At 33.7% G+C, this 27,858-nt stretch overlaps 1 protein-coding gene across 2 annotated transcripts in view; it reads left to right on the forward strand.

Moving 5' to 3' along the window:
* Positions 1-27,858, forward strand: part of LOC125052112 — a 63,938-nt gene that overhangs the window by 12,952 nt on the left and 23,128 nt on the right. For both annotated transcript variants that reach the window (XM_047652756.1, XM_047652757.1), the window contains exon 3: positions 27,052-27,175. In XM_047652756.1, coding sequence (XP_047508712.1) covers positions 27,052-27,175 — 124 coding nt within the window. The remainder of the gene's footprint in view (positions 1-27,051; positions 27,176-27,858) is intronic.

The raw sequence follows: 27,858 nt of genomic DNA on the forward strand, positions 1-27,858 counted from the left end.
CATAACAGTAACTGGAAGAAAGAAAGATAAAACTTTATTATACACAATATACATGATATTTAGATAAGGTAAAGTGCACTGGCCCCCACACTAGGATTCCCTGTGTTGTGGGCAGCCAGTCTCTTTCTTTTGACAAGTAAACAGTATTTTAAAAATTATAAGCTATTATTAAAATTATTAACTATTTTTGCACAATAAGAATATTTTCAGTATCAGAATAGGACAGGTTAACAAGATTTTGTTTAAGATGTTTAGTAAATGTATGTAATGTGATTTTTGAAAGGTTAGTGATAATTTTGTTTTTAAGGAAGTGGTTAAAGATGAAAAAACTAATAGAATACAAATTTGTATCAAAACAATAAGTGACTTAAGTGTACTATTAAGTGACTAAATGACGTATTGCAACAATGTTCGCCATGTGTGGTCTTCATACATATGCTTTCCGAATATAAAATTTACGCGCGAGTAAGCGTTAAAAATACCTAAATCTCTTGTAACGATTATATAGATACCCTAATTATCTAACTACCTATATGCGACTGCAAACAAGAAGCTTTCCATATACATAAAAATATTTATATTATATTTGAATAGTAATTATATTTTGGTGGTTTGCAATGGTAATATATTGTTGTAATACTTTTGTGAATGCTGCGTGAAATTAATGACTAGCTTAGTTTCCAATCGCTTGAAGAGAAGAGTCTTTACAAGGTGGTACTATTAATAGTCCAAGAGACTATGAGCATTTAGTTTTTGCTATGCATAAATTATATAATATACAACTATATAATTACAATGATTTCTTGTTATAAATTAGTTGGAATAGTGGGTTTAACAAAAAATTATACAATTTTGCGTCTTCTATTTTGGCTACCATTGTGCAAGTTCTGGTAACTACTTCTTGGTGTAACATATTACAAAATATGTTTCAAATCTACATGTTTTTTATTTCAATACTGTTTTTAAATAAATTGTGACAGTACCTACTTTGAATGCTTTTACCATTTTGCAATCTGGTAGTTTTACATCGATTGAAGGAATTTTTAGATCTATAGAATTAAAAAAGTATCATTATTTAGTATATAGTCTACGTATATACACCCACTATCTAAAAGCCAATTAATTTTACTATTGCAATCTTCCTTTTCAATAAACACAAATAACTAATTTATTTCAGGTCTACATACTTGACTTACCGAATCGGATAAAAAGTTCTTTGATGACTTACTTCATTGATTTGTTGTTCATCAGCTTTAGTTTTGGTCGCAAATATACTCACGTTTTGAATATAGCTTACATTAAGTTGTGATCAATAAAGCCTTGGAAGGTTGGTACATCATTTTTAATAACTTTAAGTTATAGCTTAAAGTTATACATATAATCCAATTAATGAAGAGATAAAGTATATTGATAACCTCGGGCTTAGTACTTAGCTATACAAAATATATAAAGCAGAATTGTAATATCATTTAGAAAAGATTTTATATAACAATTTTCTCAATACTATGAACAAGGTAATTTTATCTTGAAAAAGCTGATCCTTATAATTCATTAAACAGTAGCCTATTTGGTCTTTAAAGTACGAGATATTATGAACCAGCGCTTTCAGATAAAATAGCACTGGATTCGAGCAGTTATTTGTTATTAGTATTTTACATAAGCGGTTAAAGCTGCAACATCCGATAAATTGCACGTATTTCGCAATAAAGCTATGGTACTCTTGTCTGCAAATCGTGTTATTGCTATTTAAGATAATGTATTTCTTGTGTTTGATTTTATTAATTTGTTTTGGAGAACTATAAACTTGTTAGACTCTAGTGACTGCAACCAAAGTGCTCATCAATATTTTACAATTCTTAAACACTAAACGCGGATAATATAATTTACATAGGAGAACGGCGCTGAAACTTTGTTGAAGTGAAACTTCTTTATCGGGGTTGGAAAAAAATTTAGTGTAACATTTTTTCGTTACGCGTCACGTTTTTCGGTTACGCGTCACATGTTTCGGTTACGCGTCACATTTGACCGTTACGCGCGTCTTTTTCTTGTCCCTACCAGGGTTGATTCAAAGAGATTCTAAACCATTAATAACAAAAATGTATAATAACGATAACAATGATACTAAAAATTCTATTACAATTTATGAAATTCTGTAATAATCTTAGTGGTAATAAGGTAAAATGAAATAATTGTATTATTTGTATTCAAGTCTGTGATATTAAAAGCCTTTTGTTAAACTTTATCTAGTTTAACTTTATTTAACCAATTTCTGTAAAGTTGCATATAGTTAATTTTTCGAAAAATAAGGTCATAAAGAAGTTTCACTTCTAACGTGTGTACACTAGTACACGCACATTTTTTTTTTACTTAGAGCCTAGTACCACAAAGTTCGCGTCGTTCATTGTGCTAAGTATAGTGTTATGCTCGGTGTTTCTCTATGTGGTCGAATAAGAAATAAAGAGACCCGTAGATGAACTAAAGTCACCGACATAGCAAAAAGAGTGTATAAACTCAAATGGAAATGGGCTTTGCCCAACTTTGCCCAGATGCAACCGATGGCTGCTAGGGCAAATGAGTTCTAGAATCCGTGGACTAGTTGACGAAGCGTTGGTCAGCCTTCCAGAGCGTTTGACTATTTGGACTGGTTAGGGTGGAAGGAAGGCGTTAAATGCAGAACGCGAGGAACCGGTCGTACTGGAAAGTTAGGGGAGAGGTATAAGTCGAGATGGGGAGAGGTATATGTCGAGATGGGGAGAGGTATATGTCGAGATGGGGAGAGGTATATTTCGAGATGGGGAGATCGACATGCTGAAACGTTTGAATTTTACATAGGAAAAGTGTGATTTATTTTAAGTTTATATAAAATATACAGCTATTTAAATCTATAGATAATATTTTCTAGGGACGTCTTTTTCATACAACAATTATTAATGAAACAAAATTTAAAAAGTCAAAGAGTTTTTTTACATAATTATTATGTATTTTCTAACGTAAGCTGCATATAGAAACAGTTTCAATACGCATAGGAAATAAAAAATATTTTGTTAAAGCCTGTACAAATCGGTTTTGTCGAAAGTTAGAGAATTAAGGATTCAATCCGGATCTAAATTCAATTCAGCTCAAAACCACTATTCACTTGAAACCGAACTTTTTCAACAGCCTCACAATTTATTTACAAAATAACTTAATTGTTTCGTCGAAGTTTATTTATACACGGTGGTCATAAAGTCGTGGATCAAACGCAAATAGGGGATAGATGAGGTCATCAGCTGCAAAAAAAATTTCTACGGGAGGTCTCTAAGCTCAACCCGTTCAGAGTTATAATTTATTTTGCGTTTTCATAAGAAAATTGACTTTTTTTACTTATTCTTATTAAAATTCGAAAAAATCTACATCCTGTATCTTTTTCATAATATCCACTAGATTGGTACTGATGAGTTCTTGCGTTAGACATACTATTTATAGTTGTTTATTGAGTGTATTGAAGATAATATTAAGTTATACGATTTAAAAAAAATTCAAATCATAACTTTTTGTTTACTTCGGACCCCACTGTGAAAAAAAATTACTCTACCGAAAAGTGACACTGTACTACAAGTTTTGGCATATTTAATAGGGATTCTGAAAAGGTATTATAATCCCCTATTTGCGTTTGATCCACGACTTTTTGGCCAACCTATATAGCCTAACTACGACACACAAACAAACGGTGTAAGAGAGAGCAGAGCGCCTTACATACATTTAAATAAGAAAAAGAGTTGGTAGGTATCGAAACGTAAATAATCACGATTTGTAATGCTTTAATGACTCCCTAAAAATATTTCTATCCAATACGCTTACATATTATATATAATAATATTTTGTATATAATATGTTAGTGTATTGAATGCGACTTGCATTATATAATTTGAACTGTGCCACGCCCAATCCAGTGCTAGTGTATACGTTTAATTAGGTGACTTTATAGTTAGACACTATGTGATGGTCTAATTATAATATCTCAACACAACAGGTGTGAGTCGGGCGTGAGATGACGGGTATCACACCTAGGTCGTTAGCATCGGCGCCAAATGTAACTGTAACTTGTCATACTATTTTTAAGCACGGATTTCGAGACACGCCACGCAATGTGCAATATGGTTACAAAATACAAACACCTACAAATACACAATACATATTTGATATATATGCCACATATTGCTTTGTAATAAGTTTGAATCGAGAATACGCGATCAGAATGTTTTTTTTAGTCTCACAATAATTTACTTCCATTGCAATTAAAAATTCTTAACATTCGACTATTTGATGAATCGTGTTTTTTAAATTAACTAGTCTCGTAAACTTAGAAGAAAATCAATCTTAAATTGTATTTTAAAAATAATGTATGTATAATGATACATTTGTAGAACATAAAGTAGAAGAAGGATTAGTTCATTAAGACGTAATTATGAATATAATTATTAGTTATGTGAACAAAATTTACTTATGTAATGTTAATCCTAAATATTTTAGTATTTTTGTTCATTTCTAAAGGCAGTTAAATTAAATAAAGCAAGAAAGGAAGGTAAAGAGATACGTTGCTGGCACAGTGCCAAGCGATGCTTTCAGAAATCGCCACGTGTCACGACAATTTTGCTACTTCTTCACGTATTTTTTATCAAAAGAGGATAACCGTGAGCCAAAAGGTCGACCCAGTTGCACCATGTGGTAGAAATTATCAGGGACAGTTTTAAACACCAATACTGGAAATGTAGTTTTTATTTTCACATTTGAATGACTTTTTCAATAATTTTATAACGATTTGCAAAGAAATATAATGAACGTAAATCATGGAGAACAAATACGAATTCTAATTGAATGCACCGCACCGGAAGTAAGATAGGTCCTTATGAAAATTCCAGTTTGACAGATTACCTACAATACTTCTTGATCGAAAGAAATGTTGTTAGAAACCTTAATAGAAATGAACACCATGCAACATACATATCAGATCTGGTAATGTAATTTTATGATAAAAAACATCCCTAAATGTCGTTCATCAACTACATTTAAATGACCTGTATCATCAGCTGGAAAGGTTTGGGTCGGGTGGGTGGGTGGAAACGTCAGTACCGTTAGTCAGTCAGTTACTACCGTTTATTATATTATTACATTTGACCATTATTAACCACAATTCCTGCACTTGAAACGTCGAGTTATGTGAATAATATACGAATAGATTTTATTTAAAAAGTTTAAAATTTAGTTTTGTATTTCTATGTAAATAAAAATTTCGAATCACACTGCTTGTAATAAAACGGTCAAGCCGTTTCGGCCCTTAAACGAACAGCCTCAAGTTTTTGTGTATATTTGGAAGGTGGTAAACTATTTGGTATACGCCTAAGTGATAACATTTGTCTCCAACTCCCATTATAGAACAGGGGGCAAAAGGGCAGGAGGCTCATCTGATGTTCACTGATACCGCTGCCCATGGGTACTCTCAAGGCCAGAGGGTTTGCGAGTGTATTGCCAGCCTTTTAATAATTGGTAAGCTCGTTTCTTGAAGTTGAATTGGTTCGGAAATAGTTCGGCGGGCAGCTGGTTCCACACGGTGGTGGTGCGCGGCACGCACGTGCTCGTGCGACTGACGGATTTTCGTAATCGATATACATAGGGATTTAGGTACTGTAATAATCCCTCATTACAAAACAACTTCTGCCGGGTCAGCTCGTATCATAGACTCCAGCTGGAGGAGTACGCACCATTTAAGAAAAAATGGAATATGTAGAAATCTGACGAAGTGTAAATCTTAACTATGTACGTTATTATCTAAGATAGAATTTTATTTTTTTATTTGTGGAGTAGCTAATGTGTGGTTTTTTATTAGCGGTGCTTATTTAAACTGATCTTTGGCGCGTGTCCAGAAGATGCCGATCCAAAAATATCGAGTGTCGCTGCAATTCTGTATTCAGGACAGTTTTCATGGGGGAGCGTTTTATTTTTAGCGTAGTTAAAAGAATGTTGTTTTGTTGACATCGAGTTCTGATGACCTCGATGTTGAATATACATATAGGTATATTTAGTTCACGGTTCTATAATACGCGTACGAAAGTCAGGACATTATTCGTTACCATAGTTACTAGTGCTAACATTAGTTCAAATCTTTTCATAATTATGTAATTTTTTCAGTCCCAAATAAATTTACTTTAGAATACGATCAATAAATCACCGCATCAGGTTTGATCTCTTAGTTTTTATAGAAATTCCCATTTATAGAAACGCTTCTAATTTACAATCCTTGATAATAATTCCATAAACGTATCAACATTTCAAAGGCGAACAAAATCGTTTCCTATATCCCATTGAGAAATCCCTCCGAAACAGCGATACAAGATATTTGAGAGAAAAAAGCTAATATCGGCCTCGTTATTGTCGGGTGGACGCCGCATACATAAAACATACCCTCTGCGGCATAACACCACCTATGATCTAATAACGTGTCTAATGTGTTCCCATTGTTCACACGGAAAGTATTCTGGAACCTTCTCCGGATAAAAGGAGTTACAAGTGCGTGTCAATTTACTACTACGTCTTACCTAACTACAGATCAGTAGTCAGAAAAATTCGTCGATTAAGTTTAATAAGCGGCTGCGTGATGCCTATACTAGTTTAAAAATATTAACTATAAGTGATATTAACATAAAGTGTGTATTTTGTGGTGAAAGTACTTTGCAAAAATCAATAAAATTTGAAATATTTTAGAATATCGTCGAAGTAAGCCGGTTCTACCGTTTTTTTTTATTATTATTATATAATAAATACAAGTTCTACTTGAACAACATACTTTTTTGCTATTTTCAGAGCGTATCAATCAATTAAGTTCAATGACTATAATCGTCAGATTATGAGATAGCACACCTAGGACATAAAGATGAACCATATATTAATCTGACGCGCATGAGTATGTCAAAATGGCGATTTTTCAATTTTCCATCCAAATCGTCAGATTATTAGATGAGAGCTTTTTTTAGGTTCACTTAACACCCCCTTAGAAAATCTGACGCGCTCGATATTTTTTTTTTTGCATTTTCAACCCTTACGTACCACCCACACCACGAAAACAATCAGCTTAACATACGTACATTATTAAAAATACGTAGGAAATGGATGCTATCAATATCTGACGCGCTCGAGTACGTCCATGGCACAGTTTTTTTACATCTTTGAAAGTCTATAGCCGCTCCCCCCACCGATGAAATGGTTTCTTTTTATATAACATTTTTTTCTTATAATTATCTAAGCTTCGCAACCCAATAGGTTTCTATGACGTTCGAATTAATCCCCATTTAGCATCGTGGGTTACAATTAGAAATAGTTTTTAAATGTTTCTACCAATCTAAATGTAGAGAATGGAAACATGCACATCCTAACTCAATTCCTAGAGCTCCTTTGATGAAACAGTGTCTTAGCAGGCTCTCGCAACGATCCTCTCAGACTAACCTGCTTTTGCTGTTTCAACGGCGTACTCTACTTTTGAGAGATGTGTTATGCGGATTTTAACAACTTTTAATAATATCAAATCATACCTATGTACAGTATAGAAATCGTTTCAACTATACATCATTGTTGCCGTATTATAGTAGATATTCGTAGAGCAGTGTTGGCCTAGTGGCTTCAGCGTGCGACTCTCATACCTGATGGTGTAGGTTCGATCCCGGGCTGTGCACCAATGGACTTTCTTTCTATGTGCGCATTTAACATTTGGTCGAAAGGTGAAGGGGAACATCGTGAGGAAACCGATATGATCTAGACGCAAGAAGTCGACGGCGTGTGTCAGGCACAGGAGGCTGATCACCTACTTGCCTATTAGATTTAAAAATGATCATGAACCAGATTCAGAAATCTGAGGCCAATACCTAAAGAGGTTGTAGCGCCACTGATTTATTTATTATTAAAACAAGTAAATCACCAAAACCTAAAAGTATTCACGCAGTTTTATTATAATCTTAATATTTGTTGCTATTTTATAAACTATAATAGTGTGCAATAAACTTTAAATCACTCTCCTGAGGTAGCGATTTCATGAAAGAACAATCGTAATTATAAAATATATTTGAGAGCGCGATTTTTGTTTTGTTTTAAAATGTCTCAGCGACTTAAGTAATGTAACAATAATACTAGCTTAACAGTACAAACGCAATGGTAATAGCATTAGATTAATTATCCCTAAAGTACTCCAGACAATGAGCATTTGCATGTGCTAACACTGTGTGGTTAAATCTGATGGGGACAAAGCAATCTTTGTTTGTGGAGTAGTTAAATAAATTGAGACTTGAGATCCTTCCAACGTTATTGTTCCCTTGTGGGGCATAAAGAATTTCGTAGATTTTAAGACGTGCAATAGGAATTATAAAAATAAATTACATTACGATTTTGAAGATAAAAAGGCAGTTTATAAGCAAATGGAACCCGAAGCTTTCTATATCGTATGTGAAAAATAGACCTATACAAATTGTCTATATGATAAAAGTATTTTCATTTGGATGCATGACAATTATTAATTTAGAAAAATAAAAATAAATCAGTGGCGCTACAACCTCTTTAGGTCTGGGCCTCAGTTTTCTGAATCTGTTTCGTGATCATTTTTTAAATCTAATAGGCAAGTAGGTGATCAGCCTCCAGTGCCTGACACACGCCGTTGACTTTTTGGTCTAAGCCAAGTCGGTTTCCTCACGATGTTTTCCTTCACCGTTCAAGCAAATGGTAAAGCGTACATAGAAAGAAAGTCCATTGGTGCACAGCCCGGGATCGAACCTACGACATCAGGTATGAGAGTCGCACGCTGAAGCCACTAGGCCAACACTGCTCTCATTATTAATTTACCATAAGATAATATAATTGGTGACATACCACCATAGAGTACCATAGTAACATTTTTCAATATGGTTGAGGCTCAAAGTGAGCATACAATTAACCATACAAATCTGCAAATTCATAATTCCTATTATAATTATCAAAATGTTTTTAATTGTTTTAGAGGGTCGTATTCTACGTAGCGGATAATATCGTTATGACTCATCAAAATGTTTAATTAAAGCTGATTGCTATTAATTTATATTAAAATGAATAAATGATCGTAGACGATGAGCGATTTTGCGTGAAGGAGAAATTAATTATAGTAACAATAATACCTGATTATGAGGCTTTTACTAGTTGTTACATATATAAATATAAATATAAATAAGCTACGAAAGCTGGAAAGTAAAATATTTTTTCTTTAAATCACTTTGTACTTTTTATAATATGAATTGATAAAAATTGAGTTCATTTGATTCAGTATCACTCACTGAATTATGATAAATATATTGTGGTAAACGGACACGCAAAAGTGGAACAAAAGAACAATCTACGAAAAATAAAGAAAAAAAAATACTGTCATGTGAGAAAAGAGGCTATAATAATAATAATAATAATAATATTGTGGCTAATAAATAAAAATAAAATTCTATAGAAAAGCTTAAAACTAATTATGGCGCTAAAGTACCGCTACAGAGCAGACAATATATATTACTACTAGCTGACCTGGCTAACTTCGTTCCGCCCTACAACCTTATAATATCGTTGTTACTTTAATTTAACTTATTTTAGGATTTCATTAATGTTAAGTATTACATTAATACAACTTTTTTGCAAATACAGAAATGTTTTATTGCTTGCCATTGCGAAAGAAGAATGGCAGTTTTACACATTAGGCATCTTCTCTCTAGCGTCAATATGGCGATACTGCATGTTAAGCACTTTCTGATATCCAACATCTTTTGATCAGGATCAAAGCATGGTTATGCATCTCCTCATTCACCTCAAGATCGGAATTTCGTGAACTGACACGAATTCGACGTAAAATGATGCGTAGTTTTGTCAACAGATGGCACCATATGGTTTTTGCATTCGTAAAATTAATTAATTAATTTATTGTTATTCGATAACTTATCCGATATTTTATTGCTTATTCTGCTATTCGGGACGGAAACAAATCCAACAAATCAAAAACCATGGCAATCGGTCCAGCCGTTCTCGAGTTATAAGTGTTGTAACAAACACGACTTTCTTTTATATATCTAAGATGATTCAGTTAATATGACTGTTTGAAAATGTCCACAGCTCCGCATACATAGAATAGTTAAGAAGCATTTTGTATACAGAACATATAAGCTTCAACCTTCAAGCTGTACGTCGCTAATGTTTAAACAATCTTTGCTTAATAATATTAACAGTTTAAAGTTAACATAGGATTAACAAAGTCAGAGAGAGTCGGTCAAAGTTAATCTCGATTTGGACCATCAAAAATTTAATTTTAAAAAACCAATAAAGCACCTTTTAAATTTCTAATATCTCATATATTAGAAGTTAACCAGGCGATGATTTTGAATTTAATTAGCGAGTTACAGAAAATTATAAACGTCCACTTAGTTTCCGAGTTTTCCGATAAATAAAATCTCGATTTGAATATGTGAATAAAAATTCTATGATGCTCTAAATATACGATAACTAATATTTTGTTGTGCATGTTACTTCGCCGTGCATTGCCGAGTAGACTGTAGGGTATTCCCACATTATACTAGTTAGCCTTGATTTTATATGCTTAAAAATAAATAAATCTTCTTCTTGGATTTCAACCAATTTATTTTAAGAGCGCGCTGATTGCATTTACTATATATCCAGTTTGCCAGCCTCTCTTTCTACCAAAGTTATATGCTTGTGTAGATGTGGTTTACATATTTAAAACACCATCAATTTTTATTACTTAATATTAGTTTTATTATTATAGAGAATTAAGTTAAATTTAGAATTTAAGAAAACTTGATGCAACGAATGAATTTAAATAAAAAATAAAAAATAATTTAAATTACATAATACGTAAAAATTTACACATACAATATATTTTTCTCTACTCAACCTGAGGAGTGACAACGGTAATATTTGGCATGTATCTTAATATAACAATATTATTTACAATATCACTTCCTTATGTTAATATATATATTTCTTGTGTGCGTGTGTATGTGACTGAACTCCTCCTAAACGACTGGACCAATTTTGATGAAATTTTTTGTGTGTCTTCAAGGGGATCTGGGAATGGTTTAGATTCACAAATCAGCCCGCCAGATGTTAAGGGTAGTCCACCCCTAAATTTTTATTTTTATTTTTTAGACAAAATTTTTAATTTCTATTTTTTTATGATACAACATTAAAAAATACATACAACCCCTAATTTTCACCCCTCTATGATCAACCCCTATTTTTTTATTATAAATGATATACATGGCATAACGACGTTTGCCGGATCAGCTAGTTTTTTTATAAATTTCCCACTTAATTATTGACTTTACATAGTCTTTTAATCATCTTTTTATTGCAAGCGTGTTGCGCATTCGCATGGAGAGGCAACCGAAATATGGGAGTACCATGTAGAATAATATTATAGGTAAGCGGGTGCGCGGCACGATTTATATTACTCTAGCAATCGTATGCTTATATTATTTTGTATAACTTGAAAAATTACATACTTCAACTATCCTCGTAATCATTATAGATATTAATGAAAAGCGCAATGAATTCTGTGTAAAAGTAAAAAGTAAAAAGAGGCGACAGAGGAGTTGTTTTTATGTAATATAATAAATAGACTTATGTTGTCTTTTATTGACATAACCTTTACACATCTAAAGAAAAAACTTTTTAACCGGATTAAAGTTATATATTAAAATCTCAAGATAAACAATCCGCGAAAATAGAGGACACCGTGAGCCATTTTTGCCAAAACCCTCCAACTTTTAGTCGATACCAACTCCGGGGAAATAAATACAGATAATGCAACTTTTTCTACAGCTGTGATACTTTTGGCATCCAACACCTTTTGTATTCAGTCACCGTGACCACGCACGCTGTAAAGCACGCGAAACGTCGGTTAAATTTAAAATTATGTTAAATAATTGTAAATTTATAATAATACATACTTTAATCCGGTTAAAAAGTTTTTTCTTTAGACTTATATTGTCGCTAAATCTTTTGTAGGCATTACCAAGCTATAACTTTTTTCTCTATAATTCAATCATATATCTCTCATCGTTAATAAGCAACGTTGTCGTTCGACCGTCGAACTTTGCAATTACGACGTCCACGAAATTGTCCACACTTTTCGGTTTATTATACAGCCAGTGACACTCACAAATAACTTCCTAATCTATCGCTTCAGTAGATCTAGATATTATCCCTTACAACCTAAGCAATTTTCCCTCTTTATAATATTAGTATAGATTCAAACTTCCAACAATATGCAGCTTAATATGGGCGATGTCTTTACCATATAGATTTGATTGTAGCTGCAATGCATTTCTGTTTCCTAGTTGTAGCCCAACGCAGCTGTGCCTCGGCTACACAACTGGAAAATATAACTATTATCATGTGTAATCAATATGAAATGCACCGAGATACTATGCAACTATTGTTAGGTTCTGTAATAATTTTCGACGGTATAAAAGTATTCTATATTAATTTGAGTATTTTCTATCTTTTCGTTGTTTTCGTACCGTTGATTTTTATTGTTGCGTGTTTAATAATTGAGATTTATCCTATCACTTTTAAGAATCATAGTTTAATTTTTGTTATTATTTAATTGTTTTATAGTTTGGAATCATTACTTAATGAATAACTATATGTTAAGTAAAACATTACTATACGAATAACGAATTATTGTTACGACCAATCAGAGCAGAGCTATGGCGCTATCTTGACTTTTGACAATGCGTACAGAAGAGAGTTATGGTATTGGGAGGTTGGACCGAGTTTGGTCTGGTAGATTGTGATTAAAAAAGACATCAGGTCCATGAACCCGCTACTCGTTATAAGTTAAAAGGAATCATTTTATATTTAATATTGTACGATAATTGTACGTGTCTTTTGTGCTCGCACTTTACACGACGCCCACTAAGTCCACTAATGACGGTGTTCATATCGATGGAGTGACAATATTACTCCGACATATATATACATATGATAAGACTTAAAGTACCAATATGAATAAGAGTAAAGGGTTTTAACATCCGTAGACCTACAATGGCGATTCCGATCCCAACTTCCTAATTAGTATTTATTCCTTTAATTTCTAGTTTGTGATCAGCGCTCGGGACATAACAACATCGTAATATATCAATCGTAAGATAACAAGCATCTAGGATATACAACTGTCACAACGATAGTTAAAAATTACCAACATTTACGAAGCCTATAATCGAGACGTGATCTTCTTCTTATATGCAAGATATAAAATCTATCTACACATATCTATGCATTTGTAGTTGCAACGTATTTGCATTCAATAATACTGCGCCGCTCGTTTCCACTTTGCTATTAATTAAATTAAACATTGTTAATGTATGTTAATTAAAATCTAAAACAATAAGAACCTAAAACGATGTTGAGAAAAAAAGCTTTCAGAAAGCATGATGCATAATAAATTGCTGATAAGATTTTATGTAGACTAAAACATAGAAAAAGGCAAACAAAAAAAATTTTTTTTTTCTTTATTACCTTAATCAAAAACAAAAACATAACAAAAATATAAAAAGCAAGTTACTTAAGTTATAAGGCAACAAGCGATTTCTTCCAGGCAACCCTAAAGTGGAACAATGATAAAGAAACACCTACAGAGGGTAAAGTACAAGTAATGCAAAAATTATAAACAAAAAAAAACTCAAAATAACACGTTACTATAACTAAAATAAAATAAAGTAAAATCTAAAGATAAAATAACAATAATAATAAATACAAATATGTAAAAAAAAAATTAAAATACAATCAAAAGGTTAACAGAGTCACAATAATTAATACATATAAGCAGAGCTAATTACGAGGCGGAAAAAAAATTATCAAAAAGAAGCTCTTTTAATAAATTTAAGGACTGAGCTCGTCTAATATCAATTGGTAGGGAATTCCATAGCAGGATACTTTGCAGTAAAGGAGGAGTGATCCAAAAAGTGAGGAAAAATCCAAAGTAGCACAAGATATTAACATTACGTCACATGTATACAATTAAATTAATATATCACATGGCTTACGTTATAATAACGAATGACATGGTTTATGTTATATTGTAACATGGCGTCCGCCGTACAAATTAATCCGCCTGTGTTCTGATATTAATTCTAATTTAATGAGATTTCAACCCTGATTCGCAATTTGGCTGTGGAATTAGTATGTATCATAATAATCTTAATGAAAATTAGTATGACAAAACGATGGACTAGCTGCTGATCTGTGATAATTGGCAACTTTCCTATTCCATAACTATCCCATTTAAAATAAGTGGAAAAAATTGTATAAATTTTCAGACAATAAAGGAATACTGCAATTTGAGTAACTGTACTGTTTTTAATATCAAAAGTTATTAAGCAATTAAATTTCGAAGCTATGTTTGAACAAATATATAACTACTGGTGCGATTGATGTTATTTGAATACCAAAAAAACATTTGTAAATTTGAAAACATTAATAACGATCCTAAATAAAAATCAGTGGCGCTACAATCTCTTTAGGTCTTGGCCTCAGATTTCTGAATCTGTTTCATGATCATTTTTAAATCTGATAGGAAAGTAGGTGATCAGCCTCCAGTGCTTGACACACGCCGTCGACTTTTTGGGTCTAAGATATGTCGGTTTCCTCACGATGTTTTCCATCACCGTTCGAACAAATGTTAAATGCGCACATAAAAAGAAAGTCCAATGATGCACAGCCGGGGATCGAACCTACGACCTTAGATATTAGAGTCGCACGCTGGTCTCAAATCGCGTTTGTTTCCTTAATCATTTTTTTATTTAGACACTCACCTATATCATCTAATTAGGCCATTAGCCTCTTGTGTCTGACACTTGTCGTCGATTTTTGGGTCTAAGACATACCGATTTCCTCACAATTGCGTGGGTAAAAATAAAAACGCATTATTGCACAACCAAAACTTGACCTCATTATTGAAAATTGAATACCACTAGCTTAACACTCCTTATATATTATTATTTCTATATTATGGAAACTATGGTTTAAGTAAAAGCAAGTTACATAATCCTTTATGGGTTTTGGACTACGAAAACTTTTCGAACAATTCGAATCCAAATCTAGCTAAGTTAAATCCCAGAGCAGAAAAGCAACTTCTTAAAGAAGTGCTGACTGGGAATTATCGGAATTGTCAAGTAATACAATTACAGCATAGACAGAAGGCGAGTGCCTAGAATGAGGTTCATTTACCGAGATAGCATTCAAACTTACTCAGTCGTCGATATCTTTGTCCTAGATGTTGTAGATTAAGTACTATATAGACTTTCCTTATACTTATTACTTTTGTTTTAATATATATGTTTTGATTAAACAATCGTGAAGTTACAGCGAATAGACAATGAATTTCGATATTCGACTTTATTTTCATTTTACCAAGGTGACGAATCATTTTCTCTCTCATGCGCTTCTCAATATACAAAGATCATCTTCTGAAATAAACATATAGCCTCCAGAATGAAAACAGCAAGTTCAGAATGACAACACTTCTAATTTATTTAATTATTAGTTTAATAGCACACAAATCTTCTACACCCAAGACTTAACCTCCTGGGAAGGATGATTACCACGGATTACTCGCGTCCATTTTTTCCGTAATCTCCTTATTTGTATTGACAATATTCTAAACCTAGATAATATTAAAAAAAGGATAAATAGAAGACTAAAATAAATTTAAAATTTTGGTCCCTGTGGCAGTGTAGGTACCATTATTGCTGGCAGCATTTCCTCAGATTAGTTATCGGTCTATCGACCAAGCGCCATGAATCTCTACTCAAAGATTTAACTTGAATCATAATTTTTAAGTTTCTAAAATGTCGTCTAGTCTACATGTTCATAGCTCTTCACTGTCGATACGATACGAACGGAGCACTTCCAAGTTGCAATGTATTTGCATTCAACAATACTGCGACACTCATTTTTGCTACTTAAGTGGGACATTTCAATGAATCGCCTTTGAAATCGTATCGATCTGTTGTTTCGTCTTGTTGATTCATTGTGGGGAGTGAGAGGCTTTTGTTGCGCTTTTGTTTATAACGCTTCGCAATTGTTTTGTTCCTGACATTAGAATGCATTTCCAGTAGTTTGACGTTAACGTTGTCTTTCAACAGGTTATGTAAGCATTTTGTGTTGGAGTTGCTAAGAAATTTGCGTATTTGGATACGGTTTGAACCAGAATGCTTTTGTTTGTATTTCCATAGTTTCATGCCCTGGAGGAACCTCACTTATTGCGACAAAATAACAATAGTTGTGGATGTCTTAACAATTATCTGTACACATTAAATATACATACTACTTCATAGGTTCTACTACGTATATTTAAAGTTAATTATCTAATCACCTGAAATGGTTTAATTAAAGCAAGTTTAGTACAGTGAAATGCTTTTATTTATTACTAGTTCCTACTTTAAGCTCGTCCGTCCCAAGTAAACATAATTATGTTGCATTTGTGATAAAGTTCCTACTAATTTTCTCCTTCAAAACTTTATGGACCGGATTCACACGTAGAAAACCATTGTTTCTTAGCTTTATTTTTGGTCCCTAAAATAGGGCCTCCAAGTCTCCAATAAATATTTTAAGCTTTATAAAACAAAAGTAAAGTAAGTATTAAAAATCCTATTATTGTTTTTGAATACGAATTAGCAATGTGAATATATATACTTTAATATGTGTATACACTATACATCTTCAATATATTGTTTATGCAGTTATCATAATAGAGCATTAATTTAAAATATGAGTACTTCACAGATGTCTGATAAATATAATGCACATAATCTTATAAAATATAGAAAGGATTTTTTTTTTTTTTTTTTTTTTATATAATAGGGGGGCAATAATTACATATCTTGATGTTCTCCGCAGTCGTGTTCTGCGAAAGTCACACAGTCATGTAAATAATGTTATAAATTCCTTAAAAAACATTTATTCAAACGTGTAGAATTCGCGTAAACCAAACACCATTTTATGTTTTCTATTACTTATACCATTTTAATACTTATCAATTAATAAGAAATCAAAGTAAGCAATCGCCATTCATACTCGTATATTGAAATCTTTCAAATCATTATTCAAAAGTTGCCCCGGCTTTACACGGCTGGACATTTTTAAAGTGATATTAAGGATATTGTTAATTAGAATAATGTAATGTTGAAATATTTAAATCGGCCCAGTCCTTTTCTCTTAATGATATCAGTATTGATTTTTAGGGCCCCAGAGTATTTGTTTTAAGTACGTTCCCGACAAGCTACGTAATGAGATAAACGTCGACGGGCACCCAAGTTGACTTGTGGGTTATTAATTAGATACCCTTCCGCTTGTAGGTAAGCACACATTTCTGTATATTGTTTGGGTTAATTCATCACATAAATATACAATATGTATTACACTTTCTCGTGTTTATTTTATTGGTTAAATTAAGCCATTCAAACCGTGTCAGCAAGTAATGCTACCTTGAAGTCATGTCACTAAAAGATTTTTCTCTCAATTTTCCTAATTAATGCCGCTCGAGACGTTCCTTCTTGGGCTTTGAAAAATCTAAATTAACTGAAATGAAGTCCCAAGTTTGGGACACTGGATTATTAAGACATTCGATTCCATTGTTTTCGACTACAAAGGTTTCATTATCATTAATATTTGAAACGTTTTAATTATTCATGTATATATGTCTTTCTATCTAAAATAGTCTGCGATATTGATACAAGTCACGAGCTAATGTTTGGGCGGTCTCATGGGAAATAACCGATATTTATCGTGAGATACGGAAAATTAATCAGAGACGAACCGTAATACATTTTATATTAGTCTAGCATTCATAAGGTATATTCTATGATATAGTATGAAATGAATTCAAAATAAGTTTCGGACTTTAGACGAGTTCTTATTTTGAAGAAGAAGCTGAATTCAAAGCGCACATCAATATACAAGAAGCAACACAGATTCAACACAGACTCTTTATACAATCAGGAAACATTAATGTCTTAATTTAACAACTTCTATGAAAAATGAGACCTGGATCGGATGACGGCATTCGTTAGGAGAATCGATGCCTCATACATATTCAGGGTGCGGACACAATTAGTCCTCTCCATAGTTGTGAGCCGGACCGCCAATTATATTTGCGAATCGCTTTTTGCCACTAATTTGAATTGTCGAGTGTTCGCGGCGTACGATCGTGTTACGATTGCGATTTGGTTCTCGTTTAAATTTCGATTTGGCAATTATAACCGAATAACCAATATTGCTTCTGCCGCTAAAAATCAGCCCTGCGATTCTGTAACTCACTTGTCGAACTCACACAGCGGTTTTCGCATCGGCGGTCGCTCTCAAATCAGTCGTGAAGCAGTCATTTTATGATTTGGCATTCTGATAAACAATAAACTACAAGCTCCCACCTTTTCAGAATGCCAAATCATAAAATGACTGCTTCACGACTGATTTGAGAGCGACCGCCGATGCGAAAACCGCTGTGTGAGTTCGACAAGTGAGTTACAGAATCGCAGGGCTGATCTGGTTTGTTAGACAATTTAAAACAGGTGTTGAGAAATAGGCTTTATGGTAAATTAGACAAATAATCTTAAATATTTTATCTTATTATGAATTGAGATCTAAGTAATAATATTGAATTGAAAAATATGGCAATACGTAATAGGACTCATTGCAAAGGTATTCTTATATTTCTAAATAATACCCCGCAGCAATAAAGATACTTTTTATCGAATAATTCTATATAAACATATTCAATAATAGAAAATACCGATACTTTCATGAGTAAAGGATCTTGAGCGAATATTTTATTCAAAATTTATGAGGGATTTGTGTTACATAAGGGACTCACTGGATACCTACGATTATGGTTTAATTAGTTACTATATAGTCTTTAACCTTGCGGTTCTTGGTTCGATTCTTGATTGTATAGAAATATTTATGTTCCACCTTCAACCGATAAGTCAAACACATATACCCTCCAGAATGAAAACAGCAAGTTCAGAATGACAACACTTCTAATTTATTTAATTATTAGTTTAATAGCACACAAATCTTCTTCACCCAAGACTTAACACTCAAGCCTGGAAAGGATGATTACCACGCATTACTCGCGTCCATTAAATAAAAATTTTGGTCCCTGTGGCAGTGTACCATTATTGCTGGCAGCATTCAAATTCAAATTCAAATTCAAAAATCATTTATTCACGTAGGTAACACAATGTACACTTGTGATTCGTCATTAAAGATATAAATATTAATGCTTCTAATTTTACATTTACTGCCAGTTCTCAAATCAAGGGCGTAGAACGGAAGAGAAGAACTGGCAATAAACTCTCCGCCACTCTTTTTAATCGCCATGTTTTTTTTTTTTTTTTTACACAAAGGTTGTAAGGAGCTGCAACCATTACACCATGTTCCACATGACATTTTAAGTAATTAATAATAAGAACATAAATAAAAACAAAGACTTGTCCCCTATCAGCAGGAGGCATGGTGAAATAGGAGCACGCACTTACATTCTCGTGGGAACAACACGCAAACACATAGTCGAAATAATTAACATCACCGCATACACGAATTCAAGTACGACCAGTCACCACAAGCAGCACCCGTTCACGAGTATGACGCATGGCCAGCCATCGGCCCCCTCGCCATATTTTAGGGAGAGAGACAACCCGACGCATGGACGCCGCCACAAGCAATGACATTTAAGCGAGCATGACGATCCTTGAAATGTGGACTTGGCTACATAAGAAAATAATAATAATACTGAAATAATTGGATACCACATGGATCACGGTTTGTTCCCACTTTACATTAAAACAGTCGTGGATGTTGACGATCGCCCCAGAGTCTGGAAATGCAGCCGAGAGATTCAGTCGTGTTACCTATAATATATACTGGAGCAACTCATATCCAAGCACTAGGATCGTTTAAATATTCATTTATATTATAATAAGCCTTAGTAAGCAGTTTTACTTTAATGTACGATTTAAATTTATTTATTGACAACGCTTGTATCTCACTAGGGATTTTGTTGAAAAAAACGTATACAATTGCCTTGGAAAGAATTACTCGTTTTATGCAGCCTTCTGGTTGGTGCGCTAATTTTGTCTTTATTACGAGTACTATAATTATGGAAGCTACTATTCTTTTTAAAGATATCTATATTTTTCCGCATATACAAAATATTCTCATAAATGTATTGACTTGCCAGAGTCAAAATATGTAATTCCTTAAATTTGCTTCGGACCGACTCCCGTGGGGACAACCCACAGATCGCTCTTATAGCCCGCTTTTGCACTACAAATATCGATTTAATGTCAGCTGCATTACCCCACAAAATAACACCATATGACATTATACTATGAAAATAGCTGAAATAAACAAGCTTTGCTGTGTTCTCATCCGTAAGATCGCGTATCTTTTTAACTGCGAACGCTGCGGAACTTAGCCTATTCGAAAGACCTTCTATGTGTCGGCCCCACTGGAGTTTACTATCTAAAGTAATTCCCAAGAACACCGCATTATCAACAAAGTCTATTTCCTCGTCTTTAATTATTATTTGAGAATGACTACTTTTTACATTTGTAGTTACAAATTTAACACATTTTGTCTTCTTTTCGTTTAACTTAAGATTATTTGTATTAAACCAGTGAACTACACTGGAGATGGCACTGTTTACGTTATCAAGTGATGGATTTTGTCGTTTCACTTTAAATAAAAGCGAAGTGTCATCAGCAAACAGTACTATCTCGTGAAGCTCCTTTACAAGAAATGGCAGGTCATTTATATAGACAAGGAATAAGAAGGGACCAAGTATGGAGCCCTGCGGTACTCCCATAGTAACAGAGGATCCCTGTGATATAGCTCCATTTACATTTACCTTTTGAATTCTATCGCTCAGGTATGATTCTACAAGATTTAGCGCCCTTTCGCCAATGCCATAGTGTTGAAGTTTCTTGATTAGGATTTCGTGATGGACACAGTCAAAAGCCTTTGATAAGTCGCAAAAAACTCCAATGGCATCATGAGAATTTTCCCAAGCATTTAAAATCTCGGAAATTAATTGAATGCCAGCATCTGCTGTGGAGCGACCTCTTGTAAAACCAAACTGCTGGCTATGCATAATTTTATTATTATTAAAATGTGTCAATAATTGTTCAAGAATGATTTTTTCAAAGATTTTACTCATTTCCTCATTTCCTCATTTCCTCAGATTAGTTATCGGTCTATCGACCAAGCGCCATGAATCTCTACTCTAATGGAAACAAAACGTTAGAGGAGAGACTCTTATATTTCTGGCATTTATTATTTTCCGCCTACTCTGTGGGCACGTCAGCTTTTGTGCTTGTCCGAAGGAGGTGAGGCTAACGTGTCCCCACAAGTAGCATCCCATACCAAAGCCGGCCATCCTCCAAAGGATCAAAGACCGTCGCATCACACCGCCTATCCCGCGATAGTTTGGGGAAATACTATTCCGTATGCATATATATCTTGAAATTATTAAATCCGCAATCTGTAGCTAGTTTGTAAGCAGATGAAAGAAACGGTGGTAAAGTCTAATTGTTATCCTGCGTACTCCCAATCCGCCAAGCAAATAGGAGCGACGCTTCATTCCAAAAAGAGGTTTTAAAACAAAGTTTAAAAAAATCCAAACCATGTAATAGAACTGAATGATTCCATAGATGCCAACAACACAGTTCTAGTTTTTGTGATACATGTGCAATGTTATTTGTGGAGTGTTGTAAGTCTAAGTGCTGTTTGATATGCAGATATAAATAAAGGAGTGTATATATCATTTTATCTTCTGTTTTCACTTAATTGAGATATCTGTATTTTATTTAAAAAGAATATTGAAATGACTTAATAAAACTTCAATGCACATACTATACTAACTTACTGTTACAAATTCATCGAGATCAGGACTTACGTATTAAAAAGTACCTCCATTATTTTTCAGTTCGCTGTATAAATGTATAAGTTTTAAGTGTAATGCCGGTTTTGTGCACACAAATTTATGTGTGAGAAATGGGTGAGTAGCAATGTATGTTATACATAACAATATTTCTGTCTAAAAGTATGGTTATTTAAAGAGGATCAACAGCTTTTGATACGTCCACTCTTTATTGTTATTGGCGAATACACGATTTACATACAATCCAGTGTAACTAATCCGCTTTGTATTGGGTTTAAATTTTTTGAAAGTTCTGAAAGCAATTTTGTTTGATTAGGACGGATTTTTCAGAGATCGTATCATGGATTAGCTTTACTCTTTTATTTTAAAATGCTTTTGATAAGAATGTGCTTGGAGAATTTAATATAGATACATTTAAAACATTCTGTCCAACACAGTATTATTAACCTTGTGGATAATCCAATAGAATTTTCTTTCTAAATCTTAATTCTGAAAACATTTTTTATATCCTGAGGAGAAACTAGTATATCTTAGACTTTAAAGTCAACGTGTTGCGGGTAGACTTTTTAAAGAAGAACTCATTCACTCACTTTTTAAAGAATAGATTGATCAAGAAAACTTAATAATCGGAGGGCAAAGTTTACTTAATCAAACTTTATAAAACCTCCTTATATTTGGTACTATTGTCAATGCATTTTTTTAGTAGGTGAATCACCAAAAATGTGGATTTACACTTGCGTTGAACAATTGTTGGGAAATATGAAACATGCGCGATTGTAGCATGGCGTCATCAATAAACGACATTCCTTAAATGATTTAATTGTTCCCATATTAAGCCCTTGGTTTACGCACTGCGTGTGTATAAGTGTTTTAAAAATCATATATTTTCAAACCAGGTCATCAAGTCTGTAAATTATGTATATAAAAATATATTACGTAACACATCCAAGCCAAAGCCGACTGACGCTTTCTTGGGCGCTGAAATTGATACACGCTAAGTGTATCAATTTAGCGAGATACGCTGTTAGTAGAGGAGCATGCACTTAAATTGTTATGGTGTACTTAAATTAATCTATTGTAGGTGTAAATGTACCTATGTTGTCTTTATAACCCACTCGTTTGTCGAGTCACTCACACAAGTGTAATTTTGGACGTAGGCCTCTTCTACTCTTCTGTAACTCGACCGTCGTGCCTTAAACTATTTATAGCATATACTTCACGCACGCGGTCACCAAAGTCTTCGACACTGAACTAAAACTAAGGCAAACATGAAGTACTTAGGTGGGACAGCAAACTGCTTTGGAATAAACACCTAGAATACAAACTTAAAAAAGCTACGATCGCCTTTTATCAATGCAAAAAGATGCTAGGCGTGAAATGGGGTTTATCGCCTAAGATTACTTTATGGATATATACTGCTGTAATCAGGCCAATGCTAGCCTACGGAGCCCTGGTTTGGTGGCCGAGAACAGAACTCCAAACGGTAATAACGAAACTTGGACGCTTCGGCTGTGGCTAAACAACGTGCAGAAATCCTCGGAACAGTGAGGTCGCTTCGTGAAGCCTGCAAGGACCCAGGAGACTTCTGTGCTTTTGAAAGGAGTTAGGCTGGCTTAGTGTTAAGAGTCTAATTGCGGAAACTGAGTCCACAAACCATACCATACCATACGCACGCGGTCACAAATCTTTCTGAATCTGCGTCAGCAGCTGTGGGATCTTTACAATAATTATGATGCGTGCCTACCGCAATGTCTGCTGATGGAAATGGGAAATATTTTACATCGAATTATGAAGCTTATCAAAATGGAGCACCTTGCCCATGGTCAAAGAACGACAGACACGACTTGCTTTCGCTTGAATGACAAGAATGTTTTTTTTAAATACGCCACCTATGAGTATTGGTAACAGGTATAGATGAGAAAATCAGTCCTGACTTGCGCGTCAATCAGACAGGCTAAGAGGTTCGAAAACTTGATGCATAATATGTTGGGCTACCCGAGCGACCAGGTGGAGCTGATTGACCACCTGGGTACAGGCTGTGGTGAGTCGTAGAAATAAAAGTAGTGATCGCCGACCTCACTGATGTTCCAGCCCACACAGACTTTAATTTTTTTAATGAGGTGGGACACCTAAATATCATACTGTTTATTACTGCCTATTAAAAATAAAAATGTGGGTCCCGCACGTCTGTTGATAAATCTTATGAACAGCCATAAGCTTCCTGCTTCAGAAAGTTCAATGATTGAAGAGCAAAACGCAAATTGTTTACTAGGTACGAAAGAAACTTTGTTTACCCGTCTCTCAGGTATTTCGTCCGTGCCATGTTTCTTTCGATTCACTTTAACCGATTCTTAGTTGAATGGAGTTTAAACTGAAAAAACAATAGGTAGACAATTGTCTACCCTTATGCCTTTGTTTTTATAAAGCAGGGGGCAAAATTGCAGGCAGGTAGCAATTCCTCTAGTATAACAATTAACAATAATAAATATTTTATCTTCTTCTGCATGTCTGCAGAAGCTCTCTACTATGAGAATCAATCTTGAAAGGAGCGCAATACAAATAAAGCTTGCACTTTTCATCGATATGACAAGATGTACAGTGCGTAAGTCTAGAAATAATGTACTAGTAATTAACGTAATAAAGCTGGCTTGTATTTGAATAAGGATTAACTAACATTTCATTAAAAGACATTTCTATATGAGCGAATAAATATTACGTCATAGTTTTATGTGTACTGTACATAATGTAAAACTTAAAATGATATAAATGCCAATTAATTATTTACGTAACTCGACGTTTCGAGTGCTTTTCATCAACGTATCCACTCAATGAAGTTTCATAAATAATTTTTTCTATTAGATATTTCTGTGTCGTGCAAAAATATCAAATTTATTTATTTTCAATTTCATACAGAAACTAAAATAAAAACTTTTTTCCCCTTTTTAAATAAAAACTAAATCAGTATAATTGTTCCCTTTTGAGTACACTCTAATTCGTCGCTGTCTGTCTTATAGTGACTACGTTTGTTTTGAAAAAATACAGGTTAGTACTTTAGTTAAAATAGCGCAAATAGTATTTGTTATTTACTTGATAAAATGAAATGCCATTTTATAATATGTTTAACTTTTAGATGTTGAAAAAATATTTTACATGGGATATTAATATGATTAATAGATTAAGCCTAATCATAGTATCCCAAGTGATTTAGGAGGAAACGACCTTGCCGTCAGTCAAATGTGGTACCTCAGTCCATAGACACCCATTTTGATGCGTTGAATTGTCGGATGAGTAGCCGATCTTTGAGGAAAGAGTACGCAGTGTTTCTAATACCTAACACACATAACATACTACTACTACTACAATAATTAAATAATATAAATACAAATTAATTATAACTATTTCAATAACTACCGGCCATATCTTTTACCACAATTGACTGTTACTATTCTCTTCAATTTGTATTAGTGCTTATAAATGAACCGAGATAGGTTCGCATCTAATAATATGCCACATTGTCATTTACTTGATGTACATTGTTAACAAGAATATAGTTTATATAGCGTTTATATACTTGGTCAGTCGCATTTGTCTTTATTTTCTTTATTATTGGTTCCTTGATGAAATATTACGTAATAATATTCTAAGACTATGAATATAAATGTACCTTTTTGCACTGTGGAGTGTGAGTATAAAGGTTATATAGAGGTTAATCGTCTCAATACAAAAGCTTAATCCTTAAGACATCGTCAAGATCAAAGATCAACGCGTGTATTCCGTTAGTGTTCGTGGGTGGAAACGACAAAGCCTTTGAGGCGTCGTTAAATTCAAGATTTTCTTGTGATGCACCATTTACATTCGTAATCTTACTGGGACGAGTTAGCGAGCTTTAAGGTACACACTTCAGGTACTTCATTTAGATTGAACAAAATAAAAATCTGGTATAGATGTCACCAACCTCAAAAGATATAGAAAGATAAGATAAGAGAGATATAGGATAAGATAAGATATAGAAGATATGATCCGAACCAAAAAAAAAAGAAGCTGGTGAAGCTAGTGTTCTTACAAATATATAAATGTTTGCTTGTTCGTTCGTTTCAGCCTGTCGACTACCACTGCTGCCTATTTCCAGCAGTGAACCTCGACAGGCTCTCAGTGGCGTCTCTCCAAATTTCCAATACGACCTGTCCTCCATGCATTCAATGCCTTCCCTTTACCCTCACCAGGTCATCAGTCCATCTAGTGGGTGACCATGCAATGCTTTGTTGACCGGTCCTCGGTCTCTCAGGCATGACGTATGATTACGACATGCACCATGTAACATTAAGTAGTCTGAAACACGTGAGGGTGAGGATGTTTTTAAATAAGGAATAATGAATGAGCTAATATAGAAATTTCGGTGAAGAAAATGGAATTCGAAAATCATAAAGTACATAGATTTTTCGATTAAATATTATATATACATTACTTAAATCATGTTTTTTTATTACAATAGTCAAGTTATGTTATGCGGTTTTGTATGCAAGTATCACGCAATGTAAAGGAAGCACTAATGCGACACTGCCCGCGAACAATGGACACTTCCGAGCTCACTCGTGATGTTCTTTCGCCTCTCCGCCGCGTTTTGGATTTTAAATCTTCCCTTTGTACTAATAATATTAAAAAAAAATACCGAGTAACATTTTAAAACTGTGAAAAGCATATTTTGAACTAGGAGTTTCGGCATTAAAGTGCACAAATACTTTTAAAACTTTTATTTAAAGCAAAAATATCTCAAAATTTGCTTCAATATCTATGCGTGCGTCAATATTTTAAGATTTCCACTTGACGCTTTATAATTGAATAACTGACGCATTTTTTTCCTTAACGGTATTGTGTGCGTGTGCACTTTACCTTTTTTTCCTTACAATAGTTGCCTGAAAGTGATCGTGTGAAACTTCTGCAAGAAGTGCAAATTATTTAAGTGTTTTTTAAATAAATATTAGTTACTAAGAGTATTAATTAGGTAGCGTACTACCTAACTTACCTACCTACAAGTAAATTAACATTACTAATTTTCTTTACAGATGTGATTCAAATATGGTCAGTTCCAGGCAGCGAGACTCGCCTGCCTTGTAACCTGGCTGCGTCTGTAAGGGATGTTGCCATGACCATGTGGTTCAAAAATAACGACAGGATGCCCATATATACGTAAGTGTTATATGGTTACTACTTTCGGTATAGATATTTTACTAATTTAAATAAAAAATAAAAAAATCTGCTTGAAATTGAATTAGGAATGTTATGTAGTTATATTCTAATTTCAAAAATATTGGTTGTTTGTAAAGTAGGTTTACGATCGAGATGTTTACGTGATAACGTCTTATTGGTGATATAAGTTTTTGGGAAGTAAGGAATTAATGAAGATAACAATTTTTTCAAATTTTAAATTACATCTATCGTTTTATTCACACTTTTGATGATAAATTTCGGGTGTAAAATGACAAGTTTACTTATTCGACTATGATATACATTTTTCTTCATACATTCACGGAATGACTGGCAGCGCTCGAGATGAGACGGGAGATCGGTCCGTCTCTCTCTCGTTATACCTGCGATCGCGCTCGTGAGGTTTTGGTGTGACAAAAGTTTCTGAACATGTCACCCGAGTAAAACGATTTTAAAGACGTTATCACGTCAAAAACAATTCATTGAATTCAATACCTGACATCTATTGTATTGGCCCTGTCTGTTAGACTACGGGAATATAATGGCCAGTAATTAACCGCAACTACTTAAATTTACTATGTTAAAAGCTCCGAATACTGTACTAGCAGTGGTCTACGTCATCAATTAGTTAATAGTGTCCTGAAATATATACACACGTAGTTAGA

Source organism: Pieris napi, chromosome 1 (genome assembly GCF_905475465.1).
Source record: "Pieris napi chromosome 1, ilPieNapi1.2, whole genome shotgun sequence".
In the NCBI taxonomy this organism is placed as follows: Eukaryota; Metazoa; Arthropoda; class Insecta; order Lepidoptera; family Pieridae; genus Pieris; species Pieris napi.